The sequence below is a fragment of the Hemicordylus capensis genome, chromosome 5, assembly GCF_027244095.1.
Source record: "Hemicordylus capensis ecotype Gifberg chromosome 5, rHemCap1.1.pri, whole genome shotgun sequence".
Taxonomy (NCBI): domain Eukaryota; kingdom Metazoa; phylum Chordata; class Lepidosauria; order Squamata; family Cordylidae; genus Hemicordylus; species Hemicordylus capensis.
The window spans coordinates 237,417,516-237,435,252 of record NC_069661.1 but is presented as its reverse complement, the minus strand read 5'-3'; the positions used below and the strand labels follow the sequence as shown (position 1 = coordinate 237,435,252).

At 41.6% G+C, this 17,737-nt stretch overlaps 1 protein-coding gene across 7 annotated transcripts in view; it reads left to right on the top strand.

The window, feature by feature from the left end:
- The window catches only part of CACNA2D4 (calcium voltage-gated channel auxiliary subunit alpha2delta 4), a 301,745-nt gene that overhangs the window by 106,554 nt on the left and 177,454 nt on the right, over positions 1 to 17,737 (top strand). For all 7 annotated transcript variants that reach the window (XM_053255008.1, XM_053255007.1, XM_053255006.1 and 4 more), the window contains 6 exons: positions 445 to 523; positions 5,827 to 5,960; positions 11,074 to 11,151; positions 12,823 to 12,903; positions 14,639 to 14,713; positions 16,652 to 16,738. In XM_053255008.1, the coding sequence (XP_053110983.1) occupies positions 445 to 523; positions 5,827 to 5,960; positions 11,074 to 11,151; positions 12,823 to 12,903; positions 14,639 to 14,713; positions 16,652 to 16,738 (534 nt within the window). The remainder of the gene's footprint in view (positions 1 to 444; positions 524 to 5,826; positions 5,961 to 11,073; positions 11,152 to 12,822; positions 12,904 to 14,638; positions 14,714 to 16,651; positions 16,739 to 17,737) is intronic.

The window sequence follows — 17,737 nt, the reverse complement described above, 5'->3', positions numbered from 1 at the left end:
CTCATGGCATGTTGGCAACTGCTTCTTCTCTTGTGTTCATCTCCATTAAACTTTTCTAACTCATTACTCAGATGCAGATTCTGCAGTTTTGGAAGATACCATTCAATTTATACTAAGGTGGTGTGCAAAACTGTTCTTGCATTTGCTTTTGGCAAATGCACTAGATGACTCTTCACCATGAATACAGAATGTAGTGCAGCTACTACAAGAACAAAAAAGAAAAGGACTTCTCTAAATAGAGTGACTATATACATCCTTTCTTCCCTGAATTGATGGGAAAGGTGCAAATAGCACAGGAATTGATAATCATGTAACATATTGAGATGAAGCAGCACAGGAAGTGATAAGTGATATAAGTACATATGGAGATTTCTCTTGAGCTTTTCAGATGGTAACCCAAGGATATTTATACTTAATTCCAATATTTGTATTCTTATTTAACAGGTCCGGGTTTTTACATATCTTATTGGGAGGGAAGTCAGTTTTGCCCGGAATGTGAAATGGATAGCATGTAACAACAAAGGTAAAGAGCAACCCTTTATGTTACCTTTTCTGCATGTCATTTTATAATTCCAGCTTCTGTGACATTATGGTATACAGGGCAAGGGGCACATAATGTTGGGGAAGAGCAAAGGGGTTGGGAATTGGTTGGTGACTGTTGGAGGGTGGGGAGGTGACTGAGATGAAGATGCTGAGAAGAGATCTGGGGCAAAAAATAAAATGAGAAGAAAGCAAATAGATGGAGGGCTATAGGCCACCTCAGAGGGCTATAGGCCACCTCTCTAGCCTCAGAGGCAGGATGAAATACCAGTTGCAGGGGAGTAACAACTAGTGACAGACAATTGACACCATTATTTGTTTTTGTTTGTTTACCATATTTACCTGAATCTATGACTAAGTTTTTTCCAGTCTCTTTGATGTTAGAAATATGGGGGTGAGAGGCAGATGTCTTAAATTCAGACTTCTCTTTCTTTCAGGTAAATACAGGTATAACCTGTATACAGGTATAACCTGTATTTAATCTCTGTTTTTAAGTGGCTTATCTTAAATTCAGAGTTGTCTTTTATTCAGGTAAATATGGTACTTAAATCTGTTTAGTTCGATTTATTATGCTTTTCTTTGCTAAGGTGCCTTCAAAGTGGCATACAATAAACACATAATATAAATATAATAATTACTTCTGAAAGCGGTAAGATAAATAATAATGAAGCAATATAAAAGCCTTTAGAGAAGCTTAAGTAATACTACTGTAAATATGTATATACTGTAACAAAAGTTCTCAAGGTTTACACAGAAAAATAACTAATAACTAATAGATAAATAAGATGGCTCCCTGTCCCAGAAGGGCTGGCAATAAGAACATAAAATAAGTCCTGCTGGATCAGGCCCAAGGTCTATCTAGTCCAGCATCCTGTTTCCCACAGTGGCCCACCAGATGCCTCTGAGAAGGCACACCCTCTTTCCTGCTGTAGCTCCCCTGCAACTGGTATTCAGACGCATATTGCCTCTGAGGCTGGAGGTGGCCTATACTAGCCACCAACTAGTAGCCGTTGATAGACCTGTCCTCCATGAATTTGTCCAAGCCCCTTTTAAAGCCACCCAAGCTAGTGGCCATCACCACATCCTGTGGCAGAAAAAGAATTCCAAAGATTAATTATGCGCTTTGTGAAGAAGTACTTCTTTTTGTCATTCCTAAATTTCCTGGCCTGGTTTGAGTGTTGTGAGAGGAGGAGAACATTTTCTCTCTGTCCACTCTCTCTACTCCATGCAGAATGCTATACACCTCTATCATGTCTCCCTGTAGTCACATTTTTCCAAAATAAAAAGCCCCAGATACTTTAGCCTTGCTTCATAAGGAAGGTGCTCCAGGCCCCTGATCATATTGGCTGCCTTTTTCTGCATCTTTTCCAGTTCTGCAATGCCCTTCTTAAGATACAGTGACCAGAACTGTATGCAGTACTCCAAATGTGACCAGACCATAGATTTATATAAGGGCATTATAATGTTAGCATTTTTATTTTCAGTCCCCTAGCATTCAGTCCCTAGTATGGAATTTGCCTTTTTCACAGCTGCCATGCACTGAGTCGACACTTTCAATGAGTTGTGTACCACGACCCCAAGATCCCTCTCCTTGTCAGTCACTGAAACCTCAGACCCCATCAGTGTGCAGGTGGACCTCACTATATGTAGTCATAGTATCTGCGGGTCTGTGTATCTGAGGTTGAGCAGTTGACACCAGTCCTCAATATGCACTGGTATGGGCTGGTTTAATTTCCATTTATCTGCAGTTTTGGGGCAGCCAGAAATGACCTCCAAGGTAATTTTGAGCCACCATTTTGAGGAAAAGAACCATTTTGTGGCTGATTTGTTTTAAAAGATGCCCCCCTCCATTTTTCATGGGAAAATGGCTCAGTTGGGACTTCTGGGGGGTATTGCTGGACTGCCAGAGACCTACGGAGCATGGTAGGGCACCCGCCCATATTTAGGGTGATTTTTCACCATTTCCTGCCATTTTTTGAGCCTCCAGGAACTTACCCCCGCCCCCGAGTCCATTGCCTTGTTATTTGCGGTTCTATTGTCCACAGTTGTAGCGGAGAACGGAACACCCATGGATAACGGGGTTGACCTGTATATGTGAAGTTGGGTTTTTAAGCTCCAATATGCATCACTTTACACTTGCTTACATTAAACCGCATTTGCCATTTGTCTCCCACTCACCCAGTTTGGATAGGTGATCCTTTTGGATGGGTGAGGAGATCCTTTTGGAGCTCCTCACAATCTATTTTGGATTTTACTATCCTAAATAGTTTCGTGTCATCTGCCAATTTGGCCACTTAGCTGTTTACCCCAACTTCTAGATCCTTTATGAATAAGTTAAAGAGCATTAGTCCCAATACATACCCCACTTCTTACTTCGCTCCATCTCGAGTTCCCAGGTTGCACAAGCCAATTTTACACCTCTCTTCTGCTCTCTGATTCCAGCCCTGCTACCATGCACAATGTTCCAAGCTGTGTGTGACAGTGCGCAGAATCTGTCAGGTTCTGACAGGCAGCAAGCCTTAAGCAGGCCTGACTCAGTGCTTAGCCTTTTAACTCAGTTTTAGCTCACTCATTAGCATTCTATAGCAGCATTTTATCACCATTATTTTATAGTTTCATAGTTTTGCAGCTTTTTAGATTTTAAGACCTTGGGTTTTTAGATTTTGGGCCTTTGGGCCCATAACCCTCTTTTATATTCTTTTTAACCCCACATTCATGCCTTCTGTGTCATTTTTATGCTTTTTATGCCATTGACATTATGCTGGCCAAAGATAGTAATAAATGCTGGTATTTGACATTTGGCTCGTCAAAGATTGTAATAAAGATGATTTGATTTTGATACTTTCCTCTATTATGAAAACTTTCCATTTATCCATACCTTCTGTTTTCTGTCCTTCATCCAGTTACCAACCCCTTAGTCTATTAATAAATTGATATGGTAGATACCAGCACCTGTCACTGCAGGAATACTGTGCTGAAGCTGGATGGGACAGTTGCTCTCCCCTTGTGAAACACAATCATCCCTTGCCAACTGCGGTTTTACCAACCGTGGTTTTGAATATATGTGAACAGGAAATTGTGACAGGTCGTGTGACCCGAGTATCTGTGGTTGGGATTCAAGGGTTTGATCTGCTCATTCCTCTTGGTGACCCTTGCTGACCTTGCTGTTCCTTGCCGCTTTGAAATGCCTTTGAGCAATATTGGGGGTTCAAAAAATTTCCAGAGGTCCAATCTGCTCATTTTTGGGGGGGATTCTTGGCAATATTGCAGAATTTTTGGTGATTTTAGCAAGATTTTTATATTTTCTCCTCTTATTTTTAGGTCTTTTTGAAGCCACGGTTCCCCTAGCCCCTGTTTCCCATAGACTTTAATGCCTCACCAACGGCCAGGTTTTGCCTGAATGGAATGCTTGCAGTTGGTGAGGGATGACTGTATAAGAGAATTGCCAGTTAAAAGGTACCTCTTAGCAGAGGAAAACAGCGTAAAACACATACATCACTCAACCTGTGCCTGAGTAAAAAGGACTTTAAATCCCATCTAGAGAAGTGAAAAGGGAGTTCACTGGATCTCCCCTGGGACTATTGTACAACTGTGGCACCACGTCAAAAAGGCTCTGTCCTTAGTAATACCCAGACATTTCTCTGACAAAGATGGGTCAGAGAGCAAGGACTCTGATGCTTATCTTAAAAACTGTCAGATTTGTATTGATGAATGAAATCCTTGAAATAAACTGATCGCAGCTGTTAAGGACTTGAAAGGTTAATGCCTCGGTGGTGTCAACACTCTAAATTCAACCCAGACAGAAATAGATCCGGACAAAGGATTGGAGTAAACCACATTGTCATGTAAACAATAGTGGTTGGGTGATGAGTCATTTGTGGGTTGTTTTGTTGTTCATTATTATATCACTGTTAATTCTTTGGTTGTGCTGTTTTCAACCTATAAGATAAAGAAATATAGATTGATATCCTAACACTAAATAAATTTTCTATAGTTTAACTGTTTTAATTAATGTTTTGTTTGTGTTTTAAAATTGCAAATTGCCCAGAGGTTTATATATGAGGCAGTATAAAAATGTGCTAAATATATAATCCTAACACTGGGCATGTGCAGCCAAAAGAAGCACATGTGCTGCGCATGCCTTCCTGTTTCTGAAGCATGGGCACTTGTGTGTGAGGGCAGGAATTTTCATTGATCTCCCTTTCCCCCAGAAGCACTCTGTGCAACATTAAAATATGTCCCTCAGGGACATATTCACAGAACCCTCATAGACATGTTTGTATGTTGCACAGAGTGCTTCTGGGGGAAGGGGCAATCAGCAAAATTTGTCCCCTTGCTTCAGAAACAGGAATGCATCCACTGATGTGTGGTTCTTTTGTCTGCACACAAACAGAGAGCATTAGTCAGGGCTGCACAGCTCTCAGGGACATATTTCTGGAATGCAAAGAGCACTAATGAAGGCAGGGGGAATCAATAAAAATCGCACCCCCAGCGTGCACACTCTGTTGCTCAGCAAGACTTTGGCTGAGCTCAGAGCAGCCTTGCTTCACAGGCGTACAGCACCACTACAGCACCAGATGGCTGCTCAACATGCCAGCTACTGTTTGGGAGCCTGCTAATCTATCCTTGATGTAATAAATGCCAGTTCTCACCACATGAGAATATATTCATAAAAAACATTTCAGTTTATGTTCTTGTAAGGGGCTTAGACAAATTCTTGCAGGACAGGTCTCTCAATGGCTACTAGTCTTGATGTCTATAGACTACTTCCAAGCTTAGAGGCAAGGATGCCTCAGAATACCAGTTGCTGGGGAGCAACAGCAGGAGAGAGGGCATGCCTTCATCTCATGCCTGTGAGCTTCCCAAAGGCATCTGGTGGGCCACTGTGGGAAACAGGATGCTGGACTAGATAAGCCTTGAGCCTGACCCAGCAAGGCTGTTCTTATGTTCTTGAAACTGGCTGAAAAATTGGGAATATCACCAGATTCTAGCAGCGGCTTTGAGGCTCTGTCATTGAGGATTCCTGAATGAACTAGCACCAGGGCCTACCAGAATTTGTCAGCAAGTCCAGAGGTTTCTAGCATGACCCCAGGCTGGTAGCCTCAATGCAAACACATGCAGAAGATTCTGCCCTGTTTATCTATAGTAAAACCTGTTTTAGAGATTGGAATAGCTGTTACAGAATCGGATACATTTTGGAATGCAGTTTATAGAGCTGAGATCCAAATATCTAATTCAAGAAAGTTAAATCTCTCTCTCTCTTCTTTGTTATTTATTTTGTGTAAGGATACTATACACAGATATCCACTTTAGCTGATGTCCAGGAAAATGTAATGGAATACTTGCATGTACTCAGCCGACCAATGGTTATCAATCATGATCATGACATCATATGGACAGAAGCCTACATGGACAGTGCAGTAAGTACTTTGAGCAATGCTTCCAGGTAGAAGACAGGGTCTCTTAAAAGTATTTTCTGCAGTATGCCCACTATTAATATGAAAGTGGGTAGCTGCAGCTGATTGGTGCCATTATTGTTTTCTGAAAATGTGTACAGACATCATTTGTCTTCACCTTGGTTCTTAGTAATATCTTTGAGATTCCACTATGACCCAGGAACTCAAGGCAAATTGTACAGGCATAGCATGACAAGTAGTATTTCTGTCCTCTGTGAACTCTGCAGAGACACTTTATAAGGGATTACCCACAGGAAAAGAGATTAGTTTCAGCTCATGAAATGGGTCGCTGAGCCTCCATCCCAGTGGGGCTACAGCAGTGCAGTCTGTTTTCTGTTACACAGAGAGAATTGACATACATTTGGAGTGTCAAGTATGGTCTTTAATCACTTAGGCCAGGATCCAAAGAAGGGATATGCGTGAGACACCTATAGAAGGTGTGCAGAACTGTGTTTGATTTGAACAGGACCAGTTCGAACTCGAACCAGACTGGCCTCAAAAAAAGGCAGCCGGTCTGAGTTCAAACCAAACCGGGCCTGGGCTGATCCAATACTGCAACTTTCACTGGCAAATTTACTTTTTGTCGTAGTAGTCCCTGCTGCCAAAGAGTCAAGTCTCTGTTCAGTTTTAAAAGCAGCTTGTCTCTTTGGTAGCAAAAAATCTTGCAGTGAAAGCAAAATGCAGATCTCTGGCTCTATAGTAGGGGTGTACATGAAACTGGGTTTTGTGATTCAGTTCAAATTCGAATCGAACCACCGGTCCGTGAGCTGGTTGAACTGACCAGTGGTTTGGTCTCTTTGGTCAAACTGGGTTGAATCAGTTCGACCTGGTCTGAGGGCTATGCTTGTAAAGGGGAATCCAGTGAGGAATAGGATTCCCCTTTGCAAGCAAAGGAGTGGGGGAATCCTTTAAAAGTGTTCTAAGGGTGGGCGGGGGCAGGCAGAGGTTGGAGTGCAACTTACTGCCACCGCCAGCTCCTTTAAACCCCACCGGTGCTCTCTCCCAGTGGTGCGGGCTGGCGGCGGCTTGGTTCTGGCCTCTGCAGATGCACGGAGGCCAGAACCAGGCTGCTGCCAGCCTGCACTGCTGGGGTTGGGGAGCACCAGTGGGGTTTAGAGGAGCCACTGCTGCCATCGAAGCTGGTATGGTGCCCTCCCACCACCGCCCCACCGGCCACCCTTAGAATACTTTTAAAGGATCTCCCCAACCCATTGCTTGTAAAGGGCAATCCTCATCAGATTCCCCTTTACAAGCATAGCTCTCAGACTGGTTTGAACCGATTCAACCCAGTTTGTCTGAACGGACCAGACCGTCAGCTGGTTCGACTGAACCAGCACACGGTTCAGCTTGAACTCGGTTTGAATTAGAACTGAATTGCGAAACCCAGTTCCATGCACATCCCTTCTATAGAGCCAGAGATCTGCAATTTGCTGTCACTGCAGGATTTTCTGCTACCAAAAGAGACGAGCTGCATCTAAAACCGAACAGTGGCTTGTCTCTTTGGCAGCGGGGACTACTGTGACAAAAAGTAAAGTTGCCAGTGAAATTTCACCTGGAACAAAATTCAAAATGAAATTGGTGGTACTTTCTTAGGCAAAATGTCAGAGGAATTTTAAGTCTGGCCAAAGAGTTCTTTTGGTAAAGCTAGGAAAATTTCTGAAGTGGATTTTGTACATCCCTAGCAAAAAAGCAAAGCAATCCCTGGATGTACATGTCCCTTCTTTTTACCTTGGTCTTCTCAAGCCAGAAGGTTTACCTGTTAGACACTGACTGAAGTACCTGGGAGTCAAGATGATCATTGGCTTATCTCGCAGCCTTGTGTGCTAAAGTGAGAATAGGTCATTACAAGAGCCCACTAATGATGAGGTGAAATGTATAGCTTGGCCATAAGTACATCTACTGATCCTAAAATATGTTCCATGTCATTTCAGTGTGAGCCCTACTCATATACCAGTGCTAATGTTCTCTTTTGTGGCCATTAGTAGAAGAAACAAAAAAGATGATGTGGCCATGTTAATGATTTTATTTGCTCTTGCTTGGTTGAAACCTGAAAACAATTGTGCAGTAGTTTTTGCTCACTAGGGATTAGCTTGTGCCTCTTTCATTTTTTGCTTGCATTTGTCTTCATTGTATGTTGTATGTTTCACTACATTGTATATTCATTCCCGAGTTCCGTCATCCATCCATTAATGTGTACGTTCATTTGTCATCCACGTCTCTCACTAGCTGCCACAATCTGAGGAGGTAACAAACTGCCCTTTGTGCTGTGAACACAAACTGTTTCTCTTGTGTCAGTCTCTGTATTCTGTACTAGTTTATCTAGCTGTAGCTAAACCGTGAGGAAACAGGTTGCTCTGGATGTATTTATGAAATTGTGCTGTGCCATTGTGTTGTAGCGTAGTAATTAAGACCATGGCCAATGGGCCAGAAGTCCCCAGTTCGAATCTCTGCTGAACTACAAACTCACTGAACCACTTTGTGATGTTTATGTAGTAGCTTGTGTGCTATTTTTTATAATAGTTATAAAGTCGGTTAATTGTAGATGTTTAATAGTTACTATATTCTACAGTGTATACAGTGATTGACGGCTGCAGTGGAGGGACCCCTGCTCATGGAAAAAGAGAAATCTCACTTAGAATGCTGAGGGAAGGCAGATGATTATCCAGGGAGCAGGACAGTTCAGATGGTTGGAGAAGAAGGAAGATTGAGAAAGGGAATAAGGAGCTGAAAGCTTGTTCTAGACTTTATATCTTGAACTGAGGGACTTCTCTGGTACTTAGAGGAATTGGTGGTCCAGATTGCCCTCTGAAGCATGTCAGATCTTTGTTCAAGGAGAGCTCTGAGGGAATGATCAGAGGAAAAGGGGAAATACAAAAGAGCAGGCTAGGCACCATTCCCACAAGAATACAGAGGGAGAAGAGAGAAAAGAAATGTTTCTGCTAATGTATGTGTAACCAGAGTTAACGAAACGTTATGCGTGAACACTTCTTGTAAGTGTAATCCTCAAGCTTGAAAGACTGTGATAAATAAAAAAGCTTGCTTTTTAATTTCATCAAGAGCTGTTGATAATTCCTCCGCCACTTTATCTGAAGGGAAAAGCCCCTACTATGATACTATAAAGGAAAGGGTGAGGGAATATTGATCTCCGATACTGAGATTCCTTTTTTTTTTGTGGAAATTTGAGTGGTGGCTGCAAACGTGGAGAGAATTTTCCCCACACACCTCCCATCTGTAAAAATCCTGCCCCTTCTTAATGTAGCAGTAAAGATTGCAGTGATTATATAGGTGGTGTACTTTGAGCATCTGTTTTGCATGCAGAAGGTCCCAGATTCAATTCCTAGTATCTCCAGGTAGGGCTGGGAAAGACTCCTGCCTCTAACTTTGGAGAGTTGCTGCCAGTCAGTGTAGACAGTACTGAGCTAGAGAGACCAGTGGTCTGACACAGAATAAGACAGTTTCCTATGTTCCTATGAATACTTAGCAGTAGTAGTAGTAATTGTTCAAAAGAACTATCAGGAGATCAATACCATCACTTAAGCAGTTGACTGTATAGATTATATGCATCTGTATGATGTATTGCAACATATTTTAGACTGCTCTCATTCCTGTGGAATCATATTAACAGCATATACTCAACCAACTGATACACATCAGCAGCATTGATTTATTAGGTTGCTGATTGCTCTCTGTCAACCCACCCTCAAAAATAGAAACAGCAGGTCACATCTTGACTTTGCATAAGGAGAGCTGCTTACCTGGCCAAATGGGTTGCTTCTCTCTTAAGAATATGTGGATCTCTCTCTCTTTATATATGTATTCTCTCTGCGTACCCCACAGATATACCTGTATTCTGTTACATGTGATGCCTATGTTTAGTTTGCTTTTCCATGGTTTTTCTTTCTGTAAGTGGTTTCTTCTTATAGAGCATACTGAGCTGAAAGGAAATGTCATACCAATACAGCCTCAGAAAAATTTTCAGTATTTGAATTCCTAGCTTTAAAATGTGAAAACCAATTGTTTTCCAGGAGCTCAGCTCTTATTACTAACATTTGCATGTCAGCATACACACACATCTAAAAGCTGTGTTTACTTAAATTTACTTAAGATTCAACAGCCAAGTATCAGATTTTGAAAACAAATTCAGTTTTGAATTTGAAATTTTATTTATTCATTATTTATATATCATATTTATATACTGTCTGATATGTGCATCTCTAGGTGGTTTAAAATTTAAACCGCCTAGAGATTTAAATTTTTTAAATTTAAATTGCCACAATTTAAAATATAACACAATTTATCATTTACCTCAAGTTAACTTTCAGGTAAATATGTGGCCTTCTGGAGTCATGTTCCACCTGTTTAAGTGGTGGTTTTAGAATATTTTTATTGCAAGTTATGTGTCCGTGCATTTTTTAAAAATGGTCCTTACATGGACCATTTTCCATGTGGTCCATGTAAGTCCATGTGGCTAGATAAAGCACCCATTATCTATCCAAACCTTTTGATTATCCAAATAGACCAACCATAGTCCCATATCAGTGATCACCATTCCCTTTCATCTGAATTTCTGTTATCCGAATGTTGTCGATGTCCCTCACATTGCTCAGGTAAACAAGGCTTGGTCTGAATGTGCCCTTTATGCTCCCCCCTCCCCCATTTTCCATGCACCCCCATGGTTACATGGAAAATGTATCTGTTTGATATAGGTATGACTGAGATATATTTACACACATTGTTTGGCACCTGTGGATATCATATGCTTTGGCTATGTATTTGTGTCTCTGGTTATGCCATGTTAATCTGGACATGCATAGTAGACAGTGTTCATTTGTAAAGCTTCCTTTTTATATATATACCTCTATCTTGAATATTTCATGTCATCTTTGACAAAGCTGATCTCTGCTTCAGCACCCTTCCAATGGGCCATGTGTCTTGCAGCTTCTTGGCTAGATTTAAAAAATCATCTTTTTCATATTTTTCTGCTCTCTTACTTTCAGTGACTGGTGCTGCCCCCCGCCCCTGCCCCAAGCTACTTACTCCTGTTCTGCTAACCTACTGCTCTTTTTCTGCCTGCTAGCTCTTTGCATCCCAAGCACAAAGTCTCCTGCTCATGACAACAGTGGCTATGCCTGTCTTCAGCAAGAAGAATGAAACAGTAAGCATGATGCTCTCTACTACTACTACTGATATTTATATACCGCTCTTCAACAAAATTCTCAAAGCGGTTTACATAGAAAAATTAAAAATACATAAATAAGATGGCTCCCTGTCCCTAAACGGCTCACAATCTAAAAAGAAACATAAGGCAGACACCAGCAGCAGCCACGGGAGGGATGCTGTGCTGGGGCTGGATAGGGCCAGTTGCTCTCCCCCAGCTAAATCTTAGAAAATCACCACTTTAAAAGGTGCCTCTTTGTTCAATTAGCAGGGATTAATAGCAGCCTCTAGACTCCACTTAGAGTGAAATCAGATAGAAGGAAAATGTGTTGTTTGCAAAACTGAAGGCATATAAAAAGTAGGTAAGATTTAATGGTTGTCCTAGATACTACTGCATTTTAAAAAGGATATTCCATCTTTGTGTTCTGCTGCACTTGGAGAACACAACTGTAGGAAGTCCTGTCCCGTTCATAACCTTGCTCCCAAGGGTTGCTGCCTGATTGATGAGGTCATCTGAGGGGGCTCTGGTCCAGGTGCCGACAATGAGGGAGGCTTGGTTATCGTGCACGCGGGACAGGGCCTTCTCTGTTGCTGCCCCCAGACTCTGGAATGCTCTCCTGGTGGCTATTCGCTCCTCAGTCTCCATCACAGCTTTTAGAAAGCATGTTAAATTGTGGCTTTTTACCCAGGCTTTTACATGATTGTTTCTGCTGCTGCTCTTTGTGCTCTGTATTGCTTTTATGCTTGTGTTTTAAATTTTTAATCAGATTTGTTTTATGTTTTTAGCTTAATATTTTAATTGTGTCTTTTTTACAATCTTGTTTTTAAATTTTGCTGTAATCCGCCTTGGGATTGATTTAATGAAAGGCAGTATATAAATTCAACAATCAATCAATCAATCAATCAATAAACAAACATGGTGCACAGGGAGAGAGAGGCTCACACTTCCCCCTCATGTCATTTTGCAACAGCCCTGCCCTTGCAGCTGATGTTTGCCTCTGAAGTGTCTGCTGCTAATAAAGGGCCCCTTCAGGGATATGTGTGTTTTTTTAAAATGGGGAAATGGCCCAAGGGGCAAGAGTTAGCCTCCCCATGTACTGTGGTTTCAATCAGGACTGGGCTCTCTACAACTGTGCTTTTGTGTTTAAGCATGACTTTTAAAAATGCATGCAAGTACACATTTAGTTTGACCTTATGTTAGTGAATAAACTTTCTGTACTACAGAAGATAAGGCATTAGGTAAACATAACTCTTTAAAACATTTTAAAAACATAAAAGAGCCAGCGTGGTGTAGTGGTTAGAGTGCTGGACTAAAACCGGGGAGACCCGAGTTCAAATCCTCATTCAGCCAAATACTTGCTGGGTGACTCTGGGCCAGTCACTTCTCTCTCAGCCTAACCTAGTTCACAGGGTTGTTGTGAGGAGAAACCTAAGTTTGTAGTACAACGCTCTGGGCACCTTGGAGGAAGAGCGGGATATAAAATGTAAAAAATTAAAATAATAAAATAAAGTCCTTGCTAGTTTGACCCTTAATCTACCTTTGCTTGTTTTATCACCCCAGTCTGTATGCTTGGCCAGGAATGATCAATTGCTGCAATGACTGGATAGTAGAAATGGGCAATGGGGCAGCATATTGTCAGCTTCTGAGGATGTTTTCTCTGTTTTGCAGAGATCTCATGGCATTCTCCTTGGTGTGGTAGGCTCAGATGTTCCTCTTAGAGAACTCCTCAAACTGGCTCCACGGTACAAGGTAAGAACCAAGATCCTGCAATCCAGTTATTGTCTGTCATGAAGTTCAGTGATCAATAATTCAGTTATTGTCACAAAGTTCAGTGATCAGTAATGTGCATTTGCATTCAGATAAATGCTCCACCTTCCTTCCGAGTATTGCATTTGTAAGAAGTAGAGTCCTTTTGAATACAAACAGTTGCCTTAAGGAATTCATTGTCACAAGATATGATTATCTTGCTTAGATTGATTAGAGAGTGTCATGGAGAAAATGAATGGTTATTAGCCATTCAGCCTAAATGAAACCTCCATGCACAGAACCAATATAAATCTTAATACCAGATGTGGAGAATAGAGCAAAGAGGTGGTTATCACTGCCCTGCTGGTGATCTACCCAGAGGCACCTGGCTGGCCATTGTAGGAAACAGAATGTTGGACTAGATGTACCTTAAACTGATCCAAGAAGGCAATTCTTACACTCTTAAACTTTTCTGCAAACAAATTTAGGGAGAAGGGCAGTTAAATTGCTGGGATACTGTTATAGAAACTATACGCAGTTAGCTTTGGATCCACCAATTTAAATCCTTTTCAAGATAGTAAGTAAGATGAAAGCTAACTATCCTTTTCATCCCCCCCCCACCGCTTTTAAGTACAAAGTTATCAGAGGAAAATCAGTTCTGTCTCTAAATGGAAGTTTGTGGTGTGACGGTGTGACCAAAAACTCAGTGCATAGGTACTTGCAATTCAAGTAGAAGAGATGTTGCATCCATTTGTGCATGAGCATGTGATGCCTATGATACATTCTTGTGATACATGAGCGTGTGATATATTCTGCCTGCTACTTCAGAGAGCAAGAACATTTTGGTTAGATATTTGGGGACTGAAACAAGATATGATTGAAATTGTTACGTAGAGTTTTATGTCTTCAGTTCTGTTTTATGGCCTCAAGCAACAGATTTTGATACATTTTAACTTGTTTCATTTGTGCTGCTATTATCAATTGATTATTTCAGTTAAAGGCCTTGAATGTTGTAGTTTCAAGATTACTTTATAAATAGTTATGGCTGCTGTAGAGTCTCACATGTGTCTGTTTCACTCACAAAAATGGTACAGTACAACAATGTTCAAATACTGTAAGAAAACAGATAGTTTGTATTTGTGTGTGTGTATTTTATTTACAAACATGAATAATTCAATGCAGTGGTTAGAGGGCACATGTTGTTGTGACATTGCTAACATTAAGCATGGCCAGTGCTCAGATGGGAAACTACCTCAAAGCCCCATAAATAAATTGCTGGAATTTTCTGAAGGGAACAGGAAGATTTAAAAAAATAGATGTTTGTGACATGAAAGGTTTCTATATCCCAGGAATATTGGTGGTTTCATTTTTTTAAAAGGTTTAAAATATTGCAGGGATGTAGATGTTATGATGCAAATAAGTTGCAAATATAAGTTGCAGAACTCATGATGCTCATTCATATGGACTGATTTGTCAAAAGCATTCCCTGTTCTGGAATGGCCATCAGAAAAAATTGACCCAAATTCAGGACTATAATATTCTTCTCAGATTCCATTTAAAGAAAGAATATTGGCAACAACTTTAAGTGAAACTCGGTGGTGTCAACAGGAATTGTGTCATATGTATTAGCTTATAGATGCCCAGTTTTGTGGAAAATTGAATTTATCATATTTTCTATTGCACCAGAAATGTATGAAAAAGAAATAAGACTAATTATTCCAATCCATTTTATTTAAAGCTGGGTGTCCATGGCTATGCCTTTCTAAATACTAACAATGGCTACATTCTTTCTCATCCGGATCTCCGGCCATTGGTAAGTGACTCTGAGCCTCTGAATGTTCTTGTTCATTTGACAGAAACTCTGGGATTCTTAGGTATGTCGTGCCTTTATAGAGTCTCAAATTCATTTGTGTAATCAGACTGAGTTTAAGGGGACTATGGCACAGCGGGGAAATGACTTGATTATCAAGCTAGAGGCTGCTGTTTCGAATCCCCGCTGTATGTTTCCCAGACTATGGGAAACACCTATATCAGGCAGCAGTGATATAGGAAGATGCTGAAAGGCATCATCTTATACTGCGTGGGAGGAGGCAATGGTAAACCCCTCCTGTATTCTACCAAAGACAACCACAGGGCTCTGTGCTCGCCAGGAGTTGACACCGACCCGCCGGCATACTTTACCTATACCAGTATGTGCTTGTACCCACAGAAATCTATCGGTTGGTTGAATCACAAATTCAACTGTGAATGAATTTGCCTAATGTGATCATCTCACCATAATTGTGTATTGTCCCTGTACCAACCAAGAGAGAATGTCAAAATGTCAGACTGGCAGAATGACTGTTACCACTGCAATGCTGAATTTTGAATGTGACCCAGTGCAGTGATGTGTCATTCTAAACAACCATTTCTACTTACAGAGGCACTGTACCACAATCCTCATGAACTCTCCTATCATTTCCTGTGGTCTCTGCTAAAGCAAGTCTTTGGAATGAAGTGGTGATTGCCATAAATTCAAATAAAAACAGCTGCACAAAATTGCATACAAAGAATGTAGGGGGAAAGTGTCATTCATTTTCCATCCCTTGTGGGGACATGGGCACTGGGCAGTAAGTGCTTATGACACACAATCACATTTCACGTTGCATTCATAATTACAGTGATTTCACTATTTTGGAGGAAAAGCTCATTTTGGAGTGTGTGTAGCTGAGTGTTTTCTGGATTGAACAATGGGGAAATGTGACTTAAAGTGGCTGAGTTAGCTGGTAGAATACTGGCTGTCATCCAGAGCAGCCTGATGCAGTTGCTTCTGATATCCTCCCTCGTTGCAAGAATGGACATATTTTTAGGAGCTCACCTCTGCTTTGGAAGTGCTTGCTTAGACCAGAAACACGTTGATGGCCAAGCAACATGTTTCATGTCTAAGTGAGTACTACTAGAACATGGGCGAGCTCCTAACAGTATTTGCTCTCAATCTGTGCTTTGCAGTGAGCCCAGAGCAGCACAGGAATATCCTGAGCATTAGGCTGCTCTAGATGTCAGCCACTGAGGCTATTCACACGACCAGGTGAAATCGGGCTAGGGGAGCCTAGCCCAATTTCGCCTGGTCGTGAAAACCACCGGGCTCGTGGTTTCCAACCAGGCAACCTGGTAAGGAACCCCTGCCCTTAAACCAGGTTTGCGGAGCGAGTGCTCTGCAAACCCCATTTTCAAAATCATGTGTAGCTGCGGCACAACTCTGCACCACAGCTACACACAAGTAGACCCCCGGCGGGGAGGCGAAATGCAGCCTCCCGTCCTGGCTTGGGGGTTTCTCCAGCATGCCCTGCTCACTTGCACAAGGCATGTTGGACCTTCCAGGGGCCGTGTGGCTCCCAATCCCCACAGCCCCTGCCGGCTCCGTGATGGAGCTGGCAGTCGTGTGGACGGCCAATCCAGCCTCCCATGGCTGCCTGGGGATTGTCTGTGGGGGGAATGGGCTAAGACCCGTTCTCCCCGCAAATCCCATCTGGCGAGTCTCACTGACCGTGAGACTTGCCTCAATGTCTCAGTCCCTCACAACAACAGCTGAATGACTACTGCACATTGCTTGTGAAAAAGACCAGCTCTTAGACATGTCTTTAGATTACAGTCTTATGCTCAAATATTTTCTGGCTGGAAATAAATGACACTTTCCTGTTTCAGAGATTTTTCCTATATCTTTCTGGTTTGTTAAGCAGCAAAGCCACTCTGTATTGTTTCTCTTCTATAGTATAAAGAAGGGAAGAAGCTAAAGCCCAAACCAAACTACAACAGTGTTGACCTTTCTGAAGTAGAGTGGGAAGACTTGGATGAAATTGTAAGTGTTCAAACTGGAATTTTGGAGTATATTTCTCTCCATTTGTCAAAATGGGTTGCTAACTGGTAACAGTACAGTATGTGATATGGTTTTAGTGGCTGACATTTGTTAAGGAGTGGGAAATGTCATCATCCCCATCACATACGGGAGATTGTCTTCACCGAATGTTCATCTCAGCTCTTTAGCATGGTGTGTCTTTCTTATTTGGTGGCACCCCGAGTCTCCAAAAGGGACTGCCCACATTCTGATGATTTCTGACTCAGGTTTGTTTAAATTTAGCCCAACCCACATATTAGGCAAGAAATGTTTATGTGTCCTCCAGTTGTCATCATTTTTAGCAACGATAGCCAATAATCTCTCCACCAAACTTCTATTCCTCGCTGTAAGAGACATACGGCGGTGTGCTCCAAATCTGGAGGGAGTAAAAAAGTGGATAGGATACAACAAGCTGCCAAGAACAGTAACTAGGCAGAATGTAAGATGTTTGGAAAGATCAATGGAAGAATATCCCAGCAGATCTCATACTTAAAGCTGGATGTCTGAACTAGCTGAAGACTTCTCTGGTTAATTTCCTCCTGTACTTGGCTGCTTCCACTGATGAATCATTGCATCCAGTCAATGATTAAAAGGCATCCAGTCTAGAGTGTTCCAGGGATGTTCTTTCCACATTTCGTCTTAACTTCTCTTAAGGGCATGGTCAATATGGACGTTTGGCCACAGAGGCTAGTGGGCAAGCCAGGATATCAAGGAAAATTAGATTGTGAGCAGGATTCTTAATACTTGGACTCACAGACAGAAGAAACTGCCATAAACAGAGCCAGACCATTGGTTCATCTATTGTTGTTTATATTTCTTATCCACCTTTCTCTAAAACATAGACACAAAGTGGGTTGCACATTAATAAAGCAAAAGCACTAAAACCAATAAAACACAATAAAAGTGTTATAAAATGTTGTCTAGTTTTCAGATGGCTTCTGGAAGGGGAAAGTCATCACAGTC